This window comes from Rhinopithecus roxellana, chromosome 13 (genome assembly GCF_007565055.1).
Source record: "Rhinopithecus roxellana isolate Shanxi Qingling chromosome 13, ASM756505v1, whole genome shotgun sequence".
In the NCBI taxonomy this organism is placed as follows: domain Eukaryota; kingdom Metazoa; phylum Chordata; class Mammalia; order Primates; family Cercopithecidae; genus Rhinopithecus; species Rhinopithecus roxellana.
Window position 1 is genome coordinate 8,639,802 of NC_044561.1, and position 23,844 is coordinate 8,663,645.

At 44.8% G+C, this 23,844-nt stretch overlaps 1 protein-coding gene across 2 annotated transcripts in view; it reads left to right on the plus strand.

Moving 5' to 3' along the window:
* CDC45 (cell division cycle 45) overlaps nt 1-23,844 on the plus strand; it is a 49,288-nt gene that overhangs the window by 5,150 nt on the left and 20,294 nt on the right. For both annotated transcript variants that reach the window (XM_010356368.2, XM_030915574.1), the window contains 5 exons: nt 796-939; nt 18,036-18,091; nt 19,682-19,730; nt 21,099-21,160; nt 22,852-22,902. In XM_010356368.2, the coding sequence (XP_010354670.1) occupies nt 796-939; nt 18,036-18,091; nt 19,682-19,730; nt 21,099-21,160; nt 22,852-22,902 (362 nt within the window). The remainder of the gene's footprint in view (nt 1-795; nt 940-18,035; nt 18,092-19,681; nt 19,731-21,098; nt 21,161-22,851; nt 22,903-23,844) is intronic.

Consider the following 23,844-nt stretch of genomic DNA (forward strand, 5'->3'; position numbering starts at 1 on the left):
AACTTTGGAGGTAGAGCTTGCGGTGAGCCAAGATCGTACCACTGCTCTCCAGCCTGGGCGACAAAGTGAGACTCCGTCTCAAAAAAAAAAAAGAGGCTGGGCGCGGTGGCTCAAGCCTGTAATCCCAGCACTTTGGGAGGCCGAGACAGGCGGATCACAAGGTCAGGAGATCGAGACCATCCTGGCTAACCCGGAGAAACCCCATCTCTACTAAAAAATACAAAAAACTAGCTGGGCGAGGTGGCGGGCGCCTGTAGTCCCAGCTACTTGGGAGGCTGAGGCAGGAGAATGACATAAACCCGGGAGGCGGAGTTTGCAGTGAACTGAGATCCGGCCATTGCACTCCAGCCTGGGTGACAGAGCGAGACTCCGTCTCAAAAAAAAAAAGAAAAATCAGCTTGGAATTACTTTTAGACAGGAGTTTTAGTCACCTAGGGGTTACACATCTTCATGTCCTTTATCAGAGGCCAAGTTGTGGGGCGTTCATTTTATTCATGTATGATATAAGAGGATGCTGTGTTTCCAGACTTAAGTAGACTAGATGGTCCTCAAAGAATTGTTTTCAGATTTTCGTAATTTCTGCATACCACATATGGTGTAACTCTGGTGCCTCACTGGTAATGAAAACAAGAAAATTCCTTGGAAGCCTGGAACTCTTATTAAATTGGTAGCTATTTGTATGAACAGGAAACTGAGTCAGCTTATTAGGAAATGATAAGATTCTGCAGAAGAACATAATTGTGTAGTTTTCCGTAGGAAGAGGAGAGGCTTAATTCCTTTTTATTTTGAACTTAGATCAAATTACTCATTAAACAAGATGATGACCTTGAAGTTCCCGCCTATGAAGACATCTTCAGGGATGAAGAGGAGGATGAAGAGCATTCAGGAAATGACAGCGATGGGTCAGAGCCTTCTGAGAAGCGCACACGGTTAGAAGAGGTGTGTTTGGGTCTCTCACGGCCATCCTGGAGGAACTTGCACTCCCAGAGGTCAGAGGTCATCCTAAAGGCTGCCAGGCCCAGGTGTAACTGAGGGCAGTGGGAAGTGGAGAAGTTAGCAGGCATGGATGCTGACCCTGGGCTCTGCTGTCCCCTGGTTGTGTGGCCTCAGGCAGGTTACTGGACTTCCCTGAATAGTGGCTTATCTGTCCAATAGGATCCTGTCAGATGAAATGTAATTTAGGACAGCTCAGCTCTGCAGCTAGATAGCAAAAAAATAATGTAGAGAAGCAATAAATAGTGCAACTCCCACCCCTTCCTTTCCTGCTTTCTTCTAGCATCGCTCACTGTGCAGTCACTGCAGAGGAGCAATGTGGTTCTGCATCCCTTGGCCAGGCCCCAGTTACTCCAGGGGAGGTATCTTGTATGTGCAGATACGAATGGTTTTCACCATGTGGACCTTGAGTCTGAGCTGCTTAGTGATCTGGAGCTGGGCCCAGGGGCCTACCCAACACTACAGCTTCTGCCAGATGTAAAATGATAGGCAGAAGGTGGTGGTTCCTATAGCACAGAGGGCCATATCATCATATGAAGATGCCCTCTGGCACCTGATCTTGGTGTGTGACCTAGAATTTGCCCCGGGAATGTCCTAAGGTCTTCCCTTCATCCTCAGCCTGACATTTCCTAGTAATGTGCTTTTGGGAAGTCTTTTTGAGCCGTATTTGAGACATTCAGGACATTCTCCATTTGAAGAAGGGGAAGAAGGGGCAGTGCCCTTGAAACTGAGGCATGCTTCTCTCTTCTTTCTCACCTTTGTCACCCCTTTCACTAGGTTTGGATGTCTCATTGGGAACCTCTTGGATCCACTCTTATATTTCCTTACTTCTTGCCCAGCTCTTTGTTCTATTTTTTGGAAGACTTTTTGGTCTTTATTTATTTTTTTTTCCCTGCAGACAGGGTCTCTCTCTGGCCTCAAACTTCTTGGCTCACTCGATCCTCCCACTTCAGTCTCCCAAGTAGCTGAGACTGTAAGCACATGCCACTACACTCAGCTTAGTCTTTATCTTCTAATCTTTGATTTGTGAGAGGTCTTTTTTGTTCTCTGAATTTTTTTATATATAACATTCTTTTTTTTTATATATATACTTTAAGTTCTAGGGTACATGTGCATAACGTGCAGGTTTGTTACGTATGTATACTTGTGCCATGTTGGTGTGCTGCACCCATCAACTCGTCAGCACCCATCAATTTGTCATTTATATCAGGTATAACTCCCAATGCAATCCCTCCCCCCTCCCCCCTCCCCCCCCATGATAGGCCCCAGTGTGTGATGTTCCTCTTCCCGAGTCCAAGTGATCTCATTGTTCAGTTCCCACCTATGAGTGAGAACATGCGGTGTTTGGTTTTCTGTTCTTGTGATAGTTTGCTGAGAATGATGGTTTCCAGGCCGGGCGCGGTGGCTCAAGCCTGTAATCCCAGCACTTTGGGAGGCCGAGACGGGTGGATCACGAGGTCAGGAGATCGAGACCCTCCTGGCTAACACGGTGAAACCCCGTCTCTACTAAAAATACAAAAAAACTAGCCGGGCGAGGTGGCGGGCGCCTGTAGTCCCAGCTACTCGGAGGCTGAGGCGGGAGAATGGCGGGAACCCGGGAGGCGGAGCTTGCAGTGAGCTGAGATCCGGCCACTGCACTCCAGCCTGGGCGACACAGCGAGACTCCGTCTCAAAAAAAAAAAAAAAAAAAAAAAAGAATGATGGTTTCCAGCTGCATCCATGTCCCTACAAAGGACGCAAACTCATCCTTTTTTATGGCTGCATAATATTTCATGGTGTATATGTGCCACATTTTCTTAATCCAGTCTGTAACAGATGGACGTTTGGGTTGATTCCAAGTCTTTGCTACTGTGAATAGTGCTGCAATAAACATACGTGTGCATGTGTCTTTATAGCAGCATGATTTATAATCCTTTGGGTATATACCCAGTAGTGGGATGGCTGGGTCATATGGTACATCTAGTTCTAGATCCTTGAGAAATTGACATACTGTTTTCCATAATGGTTGAACGAGTTTACAATCCCACCAACAGTGTAAAAGTGTTCCTATTTCTCCACATCCTCTCCAGCACCTGTTGTTTCCTGACTTTTTAATGATTGCCATTCTGACTGGTGTGAGATGGTATCTCATTGTGGTTTTGATTTGCATTTCTCTGATGGCGAGTGATGATGAGCATTTTTTCATGTGTCTGTTGGCTGTATGAATGTCTTCTTTTGAGAAATGTCTGTTCATATCCATTGCCCACTTTTTCATGGGGTTGTTTGTTTTTTTCTTGTAAATTTGTTTGAGTTCTTTGTAGGTTCTGGATATTAGCCCTTTGTCAGATTAGTAGATTGCAAAAATTTTCTCCCATTCTGTAGGTTGCCTGTTCACTCTGATGGTAGTTTCTTTTGCTGTGCAGAAGCTCTTTAGTTTAATGAGATCCCATTTGTCAATTTTGGCTTTTGCTGCCGTTGCTTTTGGTGTTTTAGACATGAAGTCCTTGCCCATGCCTATGTCCTGAATGGTACTACCTAGGTTTTCTTCTAGGGTTTTTATGGTATTAGGTCTAACATTTAAGTCTCTAATCCATCTTGAATTAATTTTCGTATAAGGAGTAAGGAAAGGATCCAGTTTCAGCTTCCTACTTATGGCTAGCCAATTTTCCCAGCACCATTTATTAAATAGGGAATCCTTTCCCCATTTCTTGTTTCTCTCAGGTTTGTCAAAGATCAGATGGCTGTAGATGTGTGGTATTATTTCTGAGGACTCTGTTCTGTTCCATTGGTCTATATCTCTGTTTTGGTACCAGTACCATGCTGTTTTGGTTACTGTAGCCTTGTAGTATAGTTTGAAGTCAGGTAGCATGATGCCTCCAGCTTTGTTCTTTTGACTTAGGATTGTCTTGGCAATGCGGGCTCCGTTTTGGTTCCATATGAACTTTAAAGCAGTTTTTTCCAATTCTGTGAAGAAACTCATTGGTAGCTTGATGGGGATGGCATTGAATCTATAAATGACCTTGGGCAGTATGGCCATTTTCACGATATTGATTCTTCCTATCCATGAGCATGGTATGTTCTTCCATTTGTTTGTGTCCTCTTTGATTTCACTGAGCAGTGGTTTGTAGTTCTTGAAGAGGTCCTTTACATCCCTTGTAAGTTGGATTCCTAGGTATTTTATTCTCTTTGAAGCAATTGTGAATGGAAGTTCATTCATGATTTGGCTCTCTGTTTGTCTGTTACTGGTGTATAAGAATGCTTGTGATTTTTGCACATTAATTTTGTATCCTGAGACTTTGCTGAAGTTGCTTATCAGCTTAAGGAGATTTTGGGCTGAGACAATGGGGTTTTCTAAATATACAATCATGTCATCTGCAAACAGGGACAATTTGACTTCTTCTTTTCCTAACTGGATACCCTTTATTTCTTTCTCTTGCCTGATTGCCCTAGCCAGAACTTCCAACACTATGTTGAATAGGAGTGGTGAGAGAGGGCATCCCTGTCTTGTGCCAGTTTTCAAAGGGAATTTTTCCAGTTTTTGCCCATTCAGTATGATATTGGCTGTGGGTTTGTCATAAATAGCTGTTATTATTTTGAGGTACGTTCCATGAATACCGAATTTATTGAGCGTTTTTAGCATGAAGGGCTGTTGAATTTTGTCAAAAGCCTTTTCTGCATCTATTGAGATAATCATGTGGTTCTTGTCTTTGCTTCTGTTTACGTGCTGGATTACGTTTATTGATTTGAGAATGTTGAACCAGCCTTGCATCCCAGGGATGAAGCCCACTTGATCATGGTGGATAAGCTTTTTGATGTGCTGCTGAATCCGGTTTGCCAGTATTTTATTGAGGATTTTTGCATCGATGTTCATCAGGGATATTGGTCTAAAATTTTCTTTTGTTGTTGTGTCTCTGCCAGGCTTTGGTATCAGGATGATGTTGGCCTCATAAAATGAGTTAGGGAGGATTCCCTCTTTTTCTATTGATTGGAATAGTTTCAGAAGGAATGGTACCAGCTCCTCCTTGTACCTCTGGTAGAATTCAGCTGTGAATCCATCTGGTCCTGGACTTTTTTTGGTTGGTAGGCTATTAATTATTGCCTCAATTTCAGAACCTGCTATTGGTCTATTCAGGGATTCAACTTCTTCCTGGTTTAGTCTTGGAAGAGTGTAAGTGTCCAAGAAATTATCCATTTCTTCTAGATTTTCTAGTTTATTTGCGTAGAGGTGTTTATAGTATTCTCTGATGGTAGTTTGTATTTCTTTGGGGTCGGTGGTGATATCCCCTTTATCATTTTTTATTGCGTCTATTTGATTCTTCTCTCTTTTCTTCTTTATTAGTCTTGCTAGTGGTCTGTCAATTTTGTTGATTTTCTTCAAAAAACCAGCTCCTGGATTCATTGATTTTTTGGAGGGTTTTTTGTGTCTCTATCTCCTTCAGTTCTGCTCTGATCTTAGTTATTTCTTGCCTTCTGCTAGCTTTTGAATGTGTTTGCTCTTGCTTCTCCAGTTCTTTTAATTGTGATGTTAGAGTGTCAATTTTAGATCTTTCCAGCTTTCTCTTGTGGGCATTTAGTGCTATAAATTTCCCTCTACACACTACTTTAAATGTGTCCCAGAGATTCTGGTATGTTGTATCTTTGTTCTCATTGGTTTCAAAGAACATCTTTATTTCTGCCTTCATTTCGTTATGTACCCAGTAGTCATTCAGGAGCAGGTTGTTCAGTTTCCATGTAGTTGAGCGGTTTTGATTGAGTTTCTTAGTCCTGAGTTCTAGTTTGAGTGCACTGTGGTCTGAGAGACAGTTTGTTATAATTTCTGTTCTTTTACATTTGCTGAGGAGTGCTTTACTTCCAATTATGTGGTCAATTTTGGAATAAGTGCGATGTGGTGCTGAGAAGAATGTATATTCTGTTGATTTGGGGTGGAGAGTTCTGTAGATGTCTATTAGGTCCACTTAGTGCAGAGATGAGTTCAATTCCTGGATATCCTTGTTAACTTTCTGTCTCGTTGATCTGTCTAATATTGACAGTGGAGTGTTGAAGTCTCCCATTATTATTGTATGGGAGTCTAAGTCTCTTTGTAAGTCTCTAAGGACTTGCTTTATGAATTTGGGTGCTCCTGTATTGGGTGCATACATATTTAGAATAGTTAGCTCTTCCTCTTGAATTGATCCCTTTACCATTATGTAATGGCCTTCTTTGTCTCTTTTGATCTTTGATGGTTTAAAGTCTATTTTATCAGAGACTAGGATTGCAACCCCTGCTTTTTTTTGTTCTCCATTTGCTTGGTAGATCTTCCTCCATCGCTTTATTTTGAGCTTATGTATATCTCTGCATGTGAGATGGGTCTCCTGAATACAGCAGACTGATGGGTCTTGACTCTCTATCCAGTTTTCCAGTCTGTGTCTTTTAATTGGAGCATTTAGTCCATTTACATTTAAGGTTAATATTGTTATGTGTGAACTTGATCCTGCCATTATGATATTAACTGGTTATTTTGCTCGTTAGTTGATGCAGTTTCTTCCTAGCCTCGATGGTCTTTATATTTTGGCATGTTTTTGCAATGGCTGGTACCGGTTGTTCCTTTCCATGTTTAGGGCTTCCTTCAGGGTCTCTTGTAAGGCAGGCCTGGTGGTGACAAAATCTCTAAGCATTTGCTTATCTGTAAAGGATTTTATTTCTCCTTCACTTATGAAACTTAGTTTGGCTGGATATGAAATTCTGGGTTTAAAATTCTTTTCTTTAAGAATATTGAATATTGGCCCCCACTCTCTTTTGGCTTTTAGAGTTTCTGCCGAGAGGTCTGCTGTTAGTCTGATGGGCTTCCCTTTGTGGGTAACCCGATCTTTCTCTCTGGCTGCCCTTAAGATTTTTTCCTTCATTTCAACTTTGGTGAATCTGGCAATTATGTGTCTTGGAGTTGCTCTTCTCGAGGCGTATCTTTGTGGTGTTCTCTGTATTTCCTGAATTTGAATGTTGGCCTGCCCTACTAGGTTGGGGAAGTTCTGGATGATATCCTGAAGAGTGTTTTCCAACTTGGTTCCATTTTCCCCCTCACTTTCAGGCACCCCAATCAGACGTAGATTTGGTCTTTTTACATAATCCCATACTTCTTGCAGGCTTTGTTCATTTCTTTTTCTTCTTTTTTCTTTTGGTTTCTCTTCTCGTTTCATTTCATTCATTTGATCCTCAATCGCTGATACTCTTTCTTCCAGTTGATCGAGTCAGTTACTGAAGCTTGTGGATTTGTCACGTATTTCTCGTGTCATGGTTTTCATCTCTGTCATTTCGTTTATGACCTTCTCTGCATTAATTATTCTAGCTATCAATTCTTCCACTCTTTTTTCAAGATTTTTAGTTTCTTTGCGCTGAGTACTTAATTCCTCCTTTAGCTCTGAGAAGTTTGATGGACTGAAGCCTTCTTCTCTCATCTCGTCAAAGTCATTCTCTGACCAGCTTTGATCCGTTGCTGGCGATGAGCTGCGCTCCTTTGCAGGGGGAGATGCGCTCTTATTTTTTGAATTTCCAGCTTTTCTGCCCTGCTTTTTCCCCATCTTTGTGGTTTTATCTGCCTCTGGTCTTTGATGATGGTGACGTACTGATGGGGTTTTGGTATAGGTGTTCTTCCTGTTTGATAATTTTCCTTCTAATAGTCAGGACCCTCAGCTGTAGGTCTGTTGGAGATTGTTTGAGGTCCACTCCAGACCCTGTTTGCCTGGGTATCAGCAGCAGAGGTTGCAGAAGATAGAATATTGCTGAACAGCGAGTGTACCTGTCTGATTCTTACTTTGGAAGCTTCCTCTCAGGGGTGTACTCCACCCTGTGAGGTGTGGGGTGTCAGACTGCCCCTAGTGGGGGATGTCTCCCAGTTAGGCTACTCAGGGGTCAGGGACCCACTTGAGCAGGCAGTCTGTCCGTTCTCAGATCTCAACCTCCGTGTTGGGAGATCCACTGCTCTCTTCAAAGCTGTCAGACAGAGTCATTTGCATCTGGGCAGGTTTCTGCTGCTTTTTTTGTTGTTGTTGTTTAGCTGTGCCCTGTCCCCAGAGGTGGGGTCTACAGAGACAGGCAGGTTTCCTTGAGCTGCTGTGACCTCCACCCAGTTCGAGCTTCCCAGCGGCTTTGTTTACCTACTTAAGCCTCAGCAATTGTGGGCGCCCCTCCCTCACCCTCGCTGCTGCCTTGCGGTTAGGTCACAGACTGCTGTGCTAGCAATGAGGGAGGCCCTGTGGCCGTGGGACCCTCCCGGCCAGGGGTGGGTATAATCTCCTGGTGTGCCTGTTTGCTTAAAGCGCAGTATTAGGGTGGGAGTTACCCGATTTTCCAGGTGTTGTGTGTCTCAGTTCCCCTGGCTTGGAGAAGGGATTCCCTTCCCCCTTGCGCTTCCCAGGTGAGGCGATGCCTCGCCCTGCTTCAGCTCTCGCTGGTCGGGCTGCAGCAGCTGACCAGCACCGATTGTCCGGCACTCCCTAGTGAGATGACCCCAGTACCTCAGTTGAAAATGCAGAAATCACCGGTCTTCTGTGTCGCTCGCGCTGGGAGTTGGAGACTGGAGCTGTTCCTATTCGGCCATCTTGCTCCGCCGGCATATATAACATTCTTTTAACTATTGATGAGCTGCATTTCATTGGTTCCCAAATATCAGTGTCTAATGGGATTTTCCCTGGAAGCATTCATGTTCTACAGATAAGTCTTGGAATTTTCCATTCTGACTAATAAACGTATTTTTTAAACACTTACTATGTGCCAGGTACCAGTTAGGCCCTGGGGTGCAGGGATGAGAGCAAAGTCCTGCCTTTGCAAAGCTTTCCAGTGGGAGAGACAGATACTGATCATGTAAATGAGCACAGTTAGGGAAAACTTTCAGGTACCAAACGTGAGTTAGCATGGGATGGAGCCAAGAGGATTCCTGGGCAGAGCATCCATAGACACTGCGGCTCTGAGGTGGGAAGGAAAGTTTCAAGGAAGGCTGGGCCAGCAGTGCCAGAGGAACAGGCCAATGAGAATAGACCAGTGGGTTTGGCAACAAAGAGAAGGTAGGTTGTCTTGATGAGATGCAAGAAAATATCAGCGTTTCCTTTTACATACTTAACGCATCAATTTGGAATCTATGTTTGTAAATGTTTAACATAATATTCATGAAATATAATAGACATAACCCACCAACTTTTTATTTTGAAATTTTTTGAAACGTATGCAGTGTTCAAAGGATAGTACGGTGAAAGCCATATATCTTCAATCTAGAGTCAACAGTGGATCATGACTGTAGGTGGTCTCAGCTACTTGGGCGGCCAAGGCAGGGAGATTGATCAAGCCCAGGAATTCGAGAACAGCCTGGGCAACATGAAGAGACCTTATCTCAGAAAAAACAAAAACAGTTTTTCACATTTGCTTTCTCTCTACATATTCTTTTTCCTGTATCATTTGAGAATAGGTTGCAGAAGCTATGATATTATTTTTTATTTTTTATTTTATTTTTTCTTGAGATGGAGTCTCTGTTACTGAGGCTGGAGTGCAGTGGCACAATCTCGGCTCCCTTCAACCTCTGTCTTCTGGGCTCAAGTGATTCTCCTGCCTCAGCCTCCCAAGTAGCTAGGATTACAGGCATGCACCTCCATACCCAACCAGAAACCATGATATTCCACACATTCTTTCATAAGCAGCTCCTAAGAATAAAGACATTCTTCCCCATAAACACAATGCCATTGTCATGCAGAAGAAATGAATAATATGCTAATATCAGGTAATATTCAGCCCATATTCAGGTCTCTTTAATTGTCCTCAAAATATATTTTGCAGCTATTTTTATTTCTGAACTATTCTCCAATCAAGGTTAACACATTTAGCTATTTCTCTTTACTGTCTTAACCTAGAACTGTACCTTACCTCTATTTTTTCTTTTGTTTTTAATGACATTGAAGGCCAGTCATCTTTTCTAATATTTACTACTACTTGTTTCTTCCTGGAGTACTTTAACTTGCTTCTCTATCCCTGCATTTTCTATGATCTGTAAATTAGGTCTAGAGCCTTGATTTTAATAACATTAAGCATTCTTGAGAAGAATACTTTTTATATAATTAAAACCTGTGCGTGATTTATAACTAAGTATGTGTGTATTAGAGGTATAGTCTTAGAAATATTTTTACCAGCCTGGCATGGTGACTCAAGCCTGTAATCCCAGCATTTTGAGAGGCCGAGGCGGGCAGATCACCTCAGGTCAGGAGTTTGAGACCAGCCTGACCAACATGGAAAAACCCCATCTCTACTAAAAATACAAAAATTAGCCAGGAGCAATGGCAGATGCCAGTAATGCCAGCTACTCGAGAGGCTGAGGCAGGAGAATTGCTTGAACCCAGGAGGCGGAGGTTGCAGGCCAAGTGGCGGAGGCCAAGATCGTGCCACTGCACTCCAGCCTGGGCGACAGAGTAATACTCTTGTCTCAAAAAAAAAAAAAAAAAGAAAGAAATATTTTTACCAGACTAGACAATATAGCAAGACATGGTCTCTACAAAAAATAAAAATAAAAATTAGCCAGGCATGATGGCACAGTCCCATAGGCCCAGCTACTTGGGAGGCTAGAGTGGGAAGATGCTTTGAGCCCAGGAGGTTGGTTGAGGCTACAGTGATCCATGATCGCATCACTGCACTCCAGCCTGGGCAACAGAGCAGGACCTCATCTCTTAAAAAAAAAGAATGAAATATTTTTATTAATAGGGGTGCACATTCAAAGAGGTTTAGAGACAATAGTTTATAAATAATAATTTTAAAGAGTTCTGCCATAGGTCAGGCGTGGTGGCTCACGCCTGTAATCCCAGCACTTTGGGAGGCTGAAGCAGGCGGATCATGAGGTCAGGAAATCGAGACCATCCTGGCTAACACAGTGAAACCCCATCTCTATTAAAAATACAAAAAATTACCCGGGCCTGTTGGCCGGCTCCTGCAGTCCCAGCTACTCAGGAGGCTGAGGCAGGAGGATGGCGTGAATCCGGGAGGTGGAGCTTGCAGTGAGCTGAGATTGCGCCACTGCACTCCAGCCTCGGCAACAGAGTGAGACTCTGTCTCAAAAAAAAAGAAAGAGTTCTGCTATAAAGAAAAGAGGAGACATGAGGTCAAGAATCATTTTTGCTTGTCTGTTAAAGGTGGGATGTTAGAGCTGGACCTCAGCAAAGATGAGATTCCACTATAAAAATAACCATAATTATTCTATAGGTGCTATGATATCCTGGTTCAGGTCACAGGTTTCACATTTTGTATCTGCTATAACAGCTTTGTGACTGTAGTCAAGTGACTTAACCTCTATGTGCCATTGTAAAATGAAGAGAATAACTGGACTTTTTTTTTTTTTTTTTTTTTGAGACAGAGTCTTGCTCTGTCGCCCAGGCTGGAGCGCAGTGGCCGGATCTCAGCTCACTGCAAGCTCCGCCTCCCAGGTTTATGCCATTCTCCTGCCTCAGCCTCCCGAATAGCTGGGACTACAGGCGCCTGCCCCCTCGCCCGGCTAGTTTTTTGTATTTTTTAGTAGAGACGGCATTTCACCGTGTTAGCCAGGATGGTCTCGATCTCCTGACCTCGTGATCCACCCGTCTCGGCCTCCCAAAGTGCTGGGATTACAGGCTTGAGCCACCGCGCCCAGCCTGGACTTACTTCTTTTGATTCCTACTGATGTTTAACAAATTACTCCAGAACCTAGCAGCTTAAAACAACCTTTTCCTTATGCTCATGGATTCTGTAGGTTAGGAATTTGGGCAGAGCCCAGCGAGGTTGACATCTTTTTGCTCTGTGATATCTGGGCCCTCAGGTGGGGACTCAATGGCTAAAACTGGAAGCATGGCTCAGACACCTGCTGGGATGGCTCCAAACCAGGACTGCTGAGCCAAGCACCTGCAGAGTCTCTCCATTGCATGTGGCCTCCATACAACATGACTGCTCAGGCTTCCAGCATGAATATTGCAGTCACCTGGGCAGCCACTGCATGGTTCTCCCGACCACCTTTAGAGTACCTCAGCAGCCTGTAGCCACAAGGGAGGGGACAAGACCCCACCATGCATTGTGAGAGGGTCAAAGAAATCTCAGGCTGTGGGAATTTTGTTACTTTATTGAGGCATAATGTCTACACAATTCACTAGGTGGTCCAATTCAATGAGATTTAACAAATGTATAAAGATGCAACCACCATCCCACCATGATAGAGAACAATTCCATTACCCACAAAAAGTTTCCTCACCAGGACCATGACTTTTTTTTTATTAAAGTTTCTCTTTTGAGATAATTATAGATTCACATGTAGTTGTAAGAAGTAATATAGAAAGATCACTTATAGGCCGGGCGCGGTGGTTCACGCCTGTAATCCCAGCACTTTGGGAGGCTGAGGCGGGCGGATCACGAGGTCAGGCGATCGAGACCATCCTGGCTAACACGGTGAAACCCCGTCTCTACTAAAAATACAAAAAAAAATGAGCCAGGCCTGGTGGCGGATGCCTGTAGTCCCAGCTACTCGGGAGGCTGAGGCAGGAGAATGGCCTGAACCTAGGAGGCGGAGCTTGTAGTGAGTGGAGATTGCGCCACTGCACTCCAGCCTGGGTGAAAGAGCGAGACTGTCTCAAAAAAAAGAAAGATCACTTATATACTTTGTCCAGCTTCCCCAAATGGTAACATCCTGTAGTATAATATCACAGTCAGGATGGGAGGCTGAGGCAGGCGGATCCCTTGAGCCCAGGAGTTTGAGACCAGCCTGGGCAACATGGCAAAACCCTGTCTCTACAAAAACTACAAAAATTAGCCAGGTGTGGTGGTGCACACCTATGGTCCCAGCTACTCGGGAGGCTGAGATGGGAGAATCACCTGAGCCCAGTAAGTCGAGGCTGCAGTGAGCTGTGAGCGCACGACTGCATTCCAGCCTGGGCAACGGTGTGAGACTATCTCTAAAGAAAAAGTCTCCTCTCTAAATTTATAAATCATGTGATTTTTCAGTTGGCACTCTAAAGGTTAGAAATCGCTGTGAAAGTTCTGCCAGAAACTGAATATGTCTATTCCATTTATGCATTCAGAAACTGCCAAAATAACCCATGGGTATTGCTCAAAAAAAAAAAAGATACAGAACATTTCCATCACTGTAAGGATCTCTCTATTGCCCTTTTCTAGCCACACCCACTTGTCTGCTGCCTGGTAACCACTAGCAAGCTCCATTTCTGTAATTTCATTTCAACAATATGAAAATGGAAATGGAATTATACAGTATGTAGCCTTTTGGGATTGGCTTTTTTTCACTCTGCATAGTTCTTGGAGATTCATCTACATTTGCTTGTATCAATGGCTCATTCCTTTTTTCGTCCATCAGCATTGTGCAGTTTTCAGTGTATAAATTCTTTGTGTTTTGGTAGATTTATACCTACATAAAAACATAAACAATTTTTTTATTTCTGCATACTAGCCATAAATATATGGACACCAAAATTTAAAATACAGTATCATTTGCAGTCACTCAAAAAAATGCATAGTCTGCTGTTGTTGGGTAGAGTGTTTTAGCAATGTCACTTACATGGTGAGAGTTGATGGTGGTGTTGAGTTCTGTTTGCTTGCTGCTTTTCTGGCTAGTAATACTTTCAACTCTTCAGAAAGGGGCATTGAAGATCCCAACTGTGATTATAGATTTGTTTGTTTCTCCTTTCAGTTCTATCACTTTTTACTTCATGTATTTATAGCTGTCTTGTGCACATACATTTAGGATTGTTGTGTCCTTTTGGTGGATTGACCCTTTTATTCACTTAGTGTCCCACTCTGTCTCTGGTAATTTGTTTTGCTCTGAAGTATGATTTATCTGATATTAATATTGCCACTCCTGCTTTCCTTTGATTAATGTTTGCATGATATATCTTTTTACATTCTTTAGTTTCATTCTGCCTATATTGTTACATTTGTAGTGAATTTTTTAAAACAGCATATAGTTGGGTCATATTTTTAAATCATGTTTTTTAAAGCCATTCTCTATCTTTCAGTTGATAAACTTAGCTCACTTACATTTATTTTAATTATTGACATGTTAGGGCTTAAGTCTGACATTTTATTTTCTGTTTCCTGGTCTCTGTTTTTTTAAATTCTGTTTTCTTTCTTTTTCTTTTTCATTTATTTATTTATTTAATTTTTGAGATGGAGTTTCACTCTTGTCACCCAGGCTGGAGTGCAATGGCGCAATCTTGGCTCACTGCAGCCTCCGCCTCCCAGGTTCAACTGATTCTCCTGCCTCAGCCTCCCGAGTAGCTGGAATTACAGACGCCCACCACCACGCTTGGCTAATTTTTTGTATTTTTAGTAGAGATGGGGTTTCACCTTGTTGGGCAGGCTGGCCTCGAACTCCTGACCTCAGGTGATCCGCCCACCTCAGCCTCCCAAAGTGCTGGGATTACAGGTGTGAGCCACTGCGCCCAGCCTGTTTTATTTCTTTTTCTTTCCTCTAGTGTTTGTGAGTATATCTCTTTGTATAGATTTTTTTAGTGGTTGTTTCAGGTGATTACGTTACATATCCATAACTTAACACAGTCTACTGGTATCATCATTTTACCAGTTGAGTCATACGTAGAAATCTTACCTTCTTCTTTTTTTTTTTTTTTTTTTTTCTGAGATGGAGTCTCACTTTGTCACCTAGGCTGGTGTGCAGTGTGCAGTGGCACAATATCAGCTTACTACAACCTCCACCTCTTGGGTTCAAACAGTACTCCTGCCTCGGCCTCCCAGCTAGCTGGGCCCCCAGGTGTGCACCACCATGCCCCAGCTAGTTTTTGTATTGTAGTAGAGATGGGTTTCACTGTGTTGGCCAGGTTCATCTCAAACTCCTGACCTCAGGTGATCCACTTGCCTCAGCCTCCCAAAGTGTGGAATTACAGGCATGAGCCACCATGCCCAGCCTTCTCTCAATGTCCTTTACTCTACCCCATTTATAATATAATTTTCTTAAATATTTCCTCCACATATACAGTGTTATAATATTTGCTTTAGTAATCAAGCATAATTACAAACTCAAAAGGATAAGGAAAACCTATTGTCTTTACCTCATTTTTGCTTATTGTATTTTTTCTTCCTTTCCAGTGTTCCAAAGTTTCTTTTCCATTTTGTTTCTATTTAAGAGTCTCCTTTAATCGTTCCTTTGGGGGAGAGCTGCTGGAGATAAATTCCCTTAGTTTTCCATCTTTGAGAATTTCTTGATTTTTTTTTTCTTTTTTATATTCCTAAAAGATACTTTTACTGGATGTAGAATTCTGGGTTTATACTTATTTTCTTTCAGCATTTGGAAAATACTGTGCCACTGACTCTGGCTGCCATGGTTTCTCATGAGAAATCCTCTGTCATTCATGCTTCTTCCCTGTCATTAAAGTCTTAGTTTTCTTTGGTTGTTTTTGAGATATTTTGGTTTTGTTTGAGTGTTCAGAAGTTTAATTAGGATGTTAGGATGTGTCTTGGTGTGGATTTTTATCTATCCTATTTGTTTCTTTTATTTTTTTTCAGTCTTGCCCTGTCGCCCAGGCTGGAGTGCTGTGGCATGATCTCAGCTCACTGTAACCTCCACTTCCCATTACCCAGCTTCTTGAATCTGCGGGTTTATGTCTTTTTTTTTTTTTTTTTTTTTTTTTTTTTTTGAGGCAGAGTCTCACTCTGTCGCCCAGGCTGGAGGACCTGCAACCTCCGCCTCCTGAGTAGTTGGGATTATAGGCATGTGCCACCATGCCTGGCTACTTTTTTTAGTAGAGATGAGGTTTTTCCATGTTGGCCAGGCTGGTCTCAAACTCCTGGCCTCAAGCAATCTGCCCGCCTCGGCCTCCCAAACTGTTGGGATTACAGGCGTGAACCACCACACCCAGCCAACAGGTTTATGTCTTTTGCCAAATTTTCAGCTATTATTTCTTCAAGTGTGTTTTTGGTGCGCCCTCTTTCTCCTCCTTCGGGGCACTGATGACGTAAGTGTTAGCTCTTTTGTTGTAGCCCCACAAGTCCCAGAGGTTCTAGTTTTTTTGGTCTATTTTTCTCTGTTGTTCAGACTGGGTAATTTCTGCCTTTCTGCTAGATCACTCATTCTTCCCTCTGTCCCCTTCATTCTGGTCTCCAACCTATTTGCTGTATTGTATTTTTCAGTTGTAAATATTGTATTTTTCAGTTGTAAACTTTTATATATATGTACATATTCTTTCTTTCTTAAACTTTGTTTAGAACACTTGTCTCTTCTTTAGATCTCTTATTTCTTGCTGAGGCTTCCCGGCTTTCGTTTGTTTCAATCGTTTGTCATTGCTCGTTGAAGCATTTTTATGATGGCTGCTTTAAAATCTTGGGCAGATAATTCTAACAACTCTGTCATCTTGGTGTTGGCATAGGTGGGTTGTCTTTTTTCATTCATTTTGAGATCATCCTGGTTCTTGGTATGATGAGTGATTTTCAAATGAAACCAGGAGATTTTTGTATTATGTGATGAGATTTCATGTCTTCTTTAAGTGTTCTGTTTTAGTTGGCTTTCTCTGACACAGCTCTGGCAAGGAGAGTGAGTGATGCCAGGTAGAGGTAAAAGTTCAGGTTCCCCATGATGTCTATCACCTGGGGCAGTGAAGGTCCAGGCTTCCCACTTTGCTGCCTCTGATACCCTCCTAGCAGGGAGGGGAGGAATTTCTCATTACTGGAAGGTGGGGGTGGAAGTCTAGGTTCTCCCACCATTGGTTCTCCCACCCAGAGGTGGCGTATGGACTTGTGACCAACCAGCATGGGTGGCAGTCTCAGTTCCCTCCTTGGCCTCTCTGATACCACCAGACAGAAGGGTTTGGGTGCCTTGCTACAGCTTCGCAAGGATGGGAGCCTAGGCTCCCACTGGGCCTTTGCCGGGGTGGATATGGATGTTCTTGGTGGTGTTGGCTAGAGTAGATGGGCTATTGCCTAAAAGCTTTCTGTCTTGGGAGGCTGCTCCTTCCCAGTCCTTTGACTAGACAGAGCAGCTTTTGTGGGGTTTTTTGTTTTGTTTTGTTTTGTTTTTTTGTCTGCACCTGTTGGTGTTTCTAGGTTGCTGGCTTTTCAGCTCCAAGTCTGGCATGTATGAGCCAGAAGGAAAACTCAAGGAACATCGTGTTTTTCCTCATGTCCCAGAGTCCCTAACTGCTCTGCCTTCACCTCTACCTTTCAGAGTCTTACTTTGTGTTTTTTTTTTTGTTTGTTTGTATGTTTTTGAGGCAGAGTCTCACTCCATTGCCCAGGCTGGATTGCAGTGGCACAATCTTGGCTCACTGCTACCTCCACCTCCTGGGTTCAGGCAGTTCTCCTCCTCAGCCTCCCAAGTAGCTAGGATTACAGGCATGTGCCACCATGCCCGGCTAATTTTTGTGTTTTAAGTAGAGATGGGGTTTTACCATGTTCGCCAGGCTGGTCTTTAACTCCTGACCTCATGTGATCCGCCTGCCTCTGTCTCCCAAAGTGCTGGGATTACAGGCGTGAGCCACTGCGCCCAGCCTTACTTTGTTTGATCTATGATGTCGAAGGGTTTTCTATATATTTAATGAATGTATGGAGAAAAATATATCTACTCCATCTTCTGAGAAGCAGGAGTCTCGGGACCATGGATTTCTAAACCTACCACGTTATTCCATGCCTTTGTTTTGAAGATTAAATGAGGTTGTGCCTGTAACATTAGAGTAGTTCCTAACGCATGGTAGAATATAAGAAATGTTAGCTCTCGTCCTGCCTGATGTGGAAGCTGGTACAGAGTGGGTGTGAGCTTACCTTAGATCCCATAGTGCTGTGTTCATCCAGCTAGGGTGGATGAACACAGTTTTGCCTGGAGCAGGTGCTTAGGAACCCTCTACTCTTTCTGCTCACAGTGTCTGGAGAGCTGGGAGCCAGAAGGGGTCGCAGTCATCCCTTGCCTCCCTGCTTCTCTTCCGTAGGAACAGGCTGCGCTTGGGGCACTGGTGTGTGACCATGTTCTCTCTCAGGGGTCTGGGCCTACTGACTTCTGCCAAATTGGAACCTTCTCGGGCTGTAGGGATAAATTCCTGGTGCATTTGCCCCACCTTTTGTTCTCTTTGTCCCTGTATCAGGAGATAGTGGAGCAAACCATGCGGAGGAGGCAGCGGCGAGAGTGGGAGGCCCGGAGGTGAGTCTGTGCTTCCAGCTGCTCCCAGCACCAGGAACCCACTTGTCTGGTGCTCTGTGGTGCCACCCATACCTCTGACTTTCTGTCTCAGGATAATTCATTCAGTTTAGAACCTTTGGGCAGTGGTTCTGAGAGTGAACCTGTGGCCGCTGCATTGGAGAAGAGCTCCAGGCTATTCCCCGGTCCTATGAGTGACAGGACAGCCCTAAGGTCTCCCAGCTACATGCCATCCATTAGAGACCATGGCCTTGGCTCTTTATTTTTATTGAGTTTTTCCAGTGTAGATACTTTGATTTACAAATTATTTATAAGAAGTGCTCTAAAATGAAAATACTGGAAAGGTTATTCTAGCTTCAAGTGAGCATGCAGTAGTGCCCTTGAGGTGGGTCCTGGGGGAAGCCCTTGCTGAATCTGTCATGGAAGGTTTCCCAGGCCATCCAGCTGATATTCCACCCGTTTCAGCTGAGGGGGCATGCACTCCTGCCACTGCCACAGGAGGAAAGCTGCCCCCTCGGATAAGGACAATGTAGGACAGGTGTGGTGGCTCACGCCTGTATTCCCAACACTTCAGGAGGCCCAGGCAGGAGAACCCAGGAGAGTTCGAGGCTGCAGTGAACTATGATTGTGCCACTGCACTCCAGCCTGGGTGACAGAGCGAGACCTTGTCTCTACAAACAAACCAAAAAAGGATAATAGAAAACCATTTCAGGAAGCATAAGGAAAGATAAGTGAAAATAATCCATAATCACACTTTCTAATTCGAAGAGATTCTGGGTTTGGATTTCTATTCCTGGGTTATACATACTTGTGCATATTTTACATGATATACATCTGATTTTGCATCTTTCTACTTAATATAGCCATTTAAAATAGTTCTGAACAGGCTTTCTAAACAGCATAGGACTTAATTGGCAGTTTCCCTTTTTGAAATGTAGGTTACTTCCAGTATTTTGCCATTATAATTAAGGCTTCAATGAATTACTTTGTGCACACAGCAAATTTTGTCTTGCTTTTTCGTTTGAATTGTAATTATGGGACAATTTCTCTGAATTGGAATTCTGGAATTATACCACTTTACATCATACATTGCCACTGGCAGTTTGTGTTAATTTCCCAATGTTACACATATGCATTCTGCTAGAGTCAATAAGTGGCCAGGTGTGGTGGCTCATGCCTATAATCCCAATACTTTGGAAAGCCAAGGTGGGGGGATTGCTTGAGCCCAGGAGTTTGAGACCGACCTGGACAACATAGTGAGACTTTGTCTCTATTAAAAACAATTTTTTTAAAATTAGCTGGGTGTAGTGGCACATGCCTGTAACCCCATCTACTTAGGAACTTAGGAGGCTGAGTTAGGAGGATCACTTGAGCTGCAGTGAGCTGTGATCGCACCGCTGCAATTCAGCCTGGGAGACAGAGCAAGAACCTGTCTCAATGAAAAAGAAAAAACTAAGTCAATATGTAAAAACAAATAGTACCATGATTTAATTTGCATTTCATTGAATACTGTCAAGTTTAGCATTTTTCCAAAATATTTGGCTTCCTGTACTGCTACTTCCTGTTGAAGACCTGCATTTTATGTCATTACAGAAGAGACATCCTCTTCGACTACGAGCAGTATGAATATCATGGGACATCAGTAAGTACTAATAGGTGGAACTTACTATAAAGTTCTGACTCCAGGGGTCAGTGTCCTCAAATGTGAAGAAGAAACACAGATTTTTAGAGCCATAAAAGCCTGGTTTGAATCTGAGCTCCATGTCTTCCCCCTGTGTGACCTTGGGCAGCTGTTGCAAGCTCTCTGAGCCTTAAACGCCCCCTCTTCTGTAAAGAGAATAATCCTCATTTCAGAGGTAATTATTAAGATGATTGTCTGCACCCAATAGGTGATCAAAGAAGAGCAGCATTTATTTTTGCTTATCATACAAAATACAGAATGAGTTTGTACTAGTCTCTGTGCGAGAAGATAAAATGCTGTAGACTTATAACAATACATCAGTGTGTGTCTTTTATAAAACAGAATTTAGTGTGGAAAACCTACTATGTTGATAGTGTTGAGCAGAGCTCAAGGCCTTAAGGAGCCCTAAAAAATCAGTTTCAATAAAACATCCTGTATTTAGTGTTAGAATTTAATGCTGGGACTTTGCACTCTAACACTGTATTTCCAGTGTCCCTTTTATTGTCAAGGTTCCATTGTCCTTTGAAGGATCATCCTTTGCTGTCTCTGCTCAGTCTGTGCACATGGGAAATTCTAAGCAGTTGGTGGGGAGGGTGTTGATGCTCGCTTAGAGAAAATACCTCCCTCCACATATATGGGGCCAATTCCCTTGGAAATTCTCTCCCTGGAGGAAGCCCACATCTCACGACAGAGGGGATCTTAGGGTCTTCTGGTCAGACACCAGTCTTCCTCAAGGTCTTACCAAATAGAGACCCTCTGCTTATGGGAGTTAAATGCTCTGATGTGGACAGCCCTGTTGGAAAGACCCTCCTCACAAGAGGTCCTGAGGCCCCTCCCTCTTTAATATTCAAATAATTGGACCCAGGGCTCTGCCTCACCTAGCCTTCCTGGGAATGTGTTTGAGGACACCAGCCAAGCAGGAGGAGTGTGCAGATGCAGAGCCAGGCAAACGATGGGATCTTCTGGCCTTCAGGATTCAGTGCCTGCCTCAGGCATCACTGAGGAACCCAGGGAGATGCAAAGAGGCCCCAGCCAGTGCTACACCTGAGCTGCCCCTACCAAGTGAATTCTACCGTTGCTACAGGATAAAATACACAGACAGTAATGATTTTAGCTAGCAAAGGAGTTACTTTCAGTCCTCTTCTTCTCAGTTTAGCGTGTACTCATCCCACATGTCGGGCTGGAATCCACCCACATTCCCTGGCCAGGCAGACCCTCCATCCGCAGGCGTTTGCCAGGGCCGTTCTGGCTCAGGTCCAGCCTGGCTTCATGGCCCAGCCCCAGCACATGCCTCTCCCATAAGCCTTAGACTTCTCTGCTTCCTTGCAGTCAGCCATGGTGATGTTTGAGCTGGCATGGATGCTGTCCAAGGACCTGAATGACATGCTGTGGTACGTAGCCCCTGCGGCAGCTGTGTGGGAGTGTTTGTTGCCTTGGTCAGTACCATATAAGCAGCTCTGTCCTCCCACAGGGAGGGCGCTTCCTCTGTCCCCACCAGGAGTGTCAGACACAGCCCCTTTGTGGGAATGTGTGTGATTCTGGTCTTCCTCCTAACTGTGAGGCTCTGGGAGCTTCACACAAACATGGGACTTGGAGTGTCGGAGAATGCAGAGGAAGAGGATACAGTACAGCTTCACCCTCCCCGCTCCTGCTGCTCAGCCTGTGCTCAGTAAATTCAAGTGACAGGAGGAGTGTGAGGTTGGAAGGAGGCAGCCTTTGCAGTGGCTCACATCCTAATGCTACATCCATATAATCCCAGTACTTTGGGAGGTCAAGACAGGAGCATCACTTGAGTGCAGGAGTTTGAGACTAGCCTGGGCAATGAAGTTTGAGACTACCCTGTCTCAAAAAAAAAAAAACTGTCCGGGCGTGGTGGCTCACCCCTCTAATCCCAACACTTTGGAAGGTCGAGGCAGGCGGATCACCTGAGGTCAGGAATTCCAGACCAGCCTGGCCAATATGGTAAAACCCTGTCTCTACCAAAAATACAAAAAAAAAAAAAAAAAATTAGCCAGGCGTGGTGGTGGATGCCCATAATCCCAGCTACTCAGACGGCTGAGGTAGGAGAATCACTTGAATCCGGAAAGCAGAAGTTGTAGTGAGCCGAGACTGGGCCATTACACTCCAGCCTGGGCAACAAGAATGAAACTGTCTCAAAAATTAGCCGAGTGTGGTAGTGTGTACCTGTAGTCCAAGCTGCTCAGGGGGCTGAGGCAGGAAGATTGCCTGAACCCAGAAGTTCAAAGCTGCAATGAGCTACAATTGTGTCACTGTAGTCCAGCCTGGGTGACAAAGTGAGATGCTGTCTCTAAAAAAGGAGGCAGCTCTTGCTAGGCATCCTTGCAGCCCCAGCACACAGCGGCAAAATTTGATGTAGGAAGAACCATCCCTCCTCTGAGTCCACTGTGCGGGCTGCACCTGGCATGACTGAGCACAGTGGGGCCCAGTCACTCTTGCCGTGGGCTGGCCGTCATGCTGGGGAAGCCAGGCCTTGCCTGGGTCTCAGGTAAAAGATGAGCCTGAAGACAAGAGCCTTGAAGCTCACCAGAGGCCTAAACACTGCTACTCTACATCCTGCTACTTTAAGCTGCAGGATGAGTAGATGTGAACACAACTAGGGTCCCCTGTGCTGGGGGCAGGTGACATGAGAGACTCAGAGAGATGAAGTGATACCAGGGTCACCAACAACTCAGCACAGGCCTCTGCCACAGTCCTAAATCAACTCCACTCTGAGTGTTGCGGTTAGCAGGGCAGGACAAGAGCAGAGCATGGCCTGGGAGTGGACAGGAGTGCTGACTCCTGTTACAGCTGCCATGGCTGCCCTGGGAGATTTTCCTCCTCTGAGCACTTAAAAGCTCCCACAGTGGCAGACACTGCACTGCGAGGCCCCAGTTAACCCTTCTAACCTCTCCACCTCAAGGAGAGAGGCCACCCAACTGAGGCAAGCCAGGGTCTGGCCCCACTGGCAGGACATTCCCCAGAGTGCTGAGCTTGGGCCCGTTCCATCATCTCACTCCATCCCCCAGGCCTCATGGAGTCCAGGTGGGCTATAGGCCGTCTCCACTGCCTTCTCTTCCTCCAGGTGGGCCATCGTTGGACTAACGGACCAGTGGGTGCAAGACAAGATCACTCAGTAAGGACATACTCCCTTGCCTTGCAGGGTCAGCCCTGTGCTGTGGCCAGGTGCACAGCCTGACCATAGCCACTAAGTTTTTAGCAGGGTCTCTGTAGGGTCCTATTGAGAAGTGAGGACTGGTCCTCCTCCTTGGGCCCAGGCATTTGTCACTGAGGAAGGGCTTAGTACCAGCCAAGTGACCATGGCCTTGTGTGGCCTCTTCATCTTGCAGGTAGAGCCAGCCTCCCCAGTTCTCTCCCAGTGCCCTGCTTGTGCTGGGTGCTGTGGGCAGGGCCAGGCTTAGAGGCAGGTGCTGAGGTGTGGCCCTTGCAGTAGGTCGGGGTTGGGGGAAGACACAGGAGCAGATTGGAGGCGGGATGAGAGCCCCTAGTGAAGACCCTGAGTATCTTGCCAAGGATAGGGGTTTGACCCCAAAGGTAAGAGGAAGGCTCCAGAGGATTTTAAGGGGTCTGGTGTGAAGCAGAACCCCTTTTTGCCCTCAGTGGTGGGCTCCCCATCTGATAGACTGACGGTGAGCTGCAAGATTGCCTCAGAATGCAGATGCTGTGGGGTGAAGTGGGGGTCGGCTTCTTTCATCCCCACTAATGCACGAAGTGGGCCATCCTTCTCTAGTGGCCATCAGGCAGAACCTCTTAGGGATTGGCATGAACCTAGACCCCAACATGCTGGCCCTCTCCTAGGGGACCCATGTAGATGTCCCCAAGCTATCACCTGTCACAGCCCTAGGCACAGTCTCCAGTTGGGCACTGGTCTCCTCATGCAGTTTGAATAGGCCCCATGCCACTATTTCCTGCCTCCCCAGCCCTGCCCCTGTCTGGGTCCTGCAATGAGGCCCACAAGGCAGGAGAAGCCCAAGTTTCAGGCTGCCTGGACAGGTCACCTTGGCACAGCCCACTGCCCTGTTGGGCCTCAGTCCCTTCCTGTGTTAAGAGTAGCATG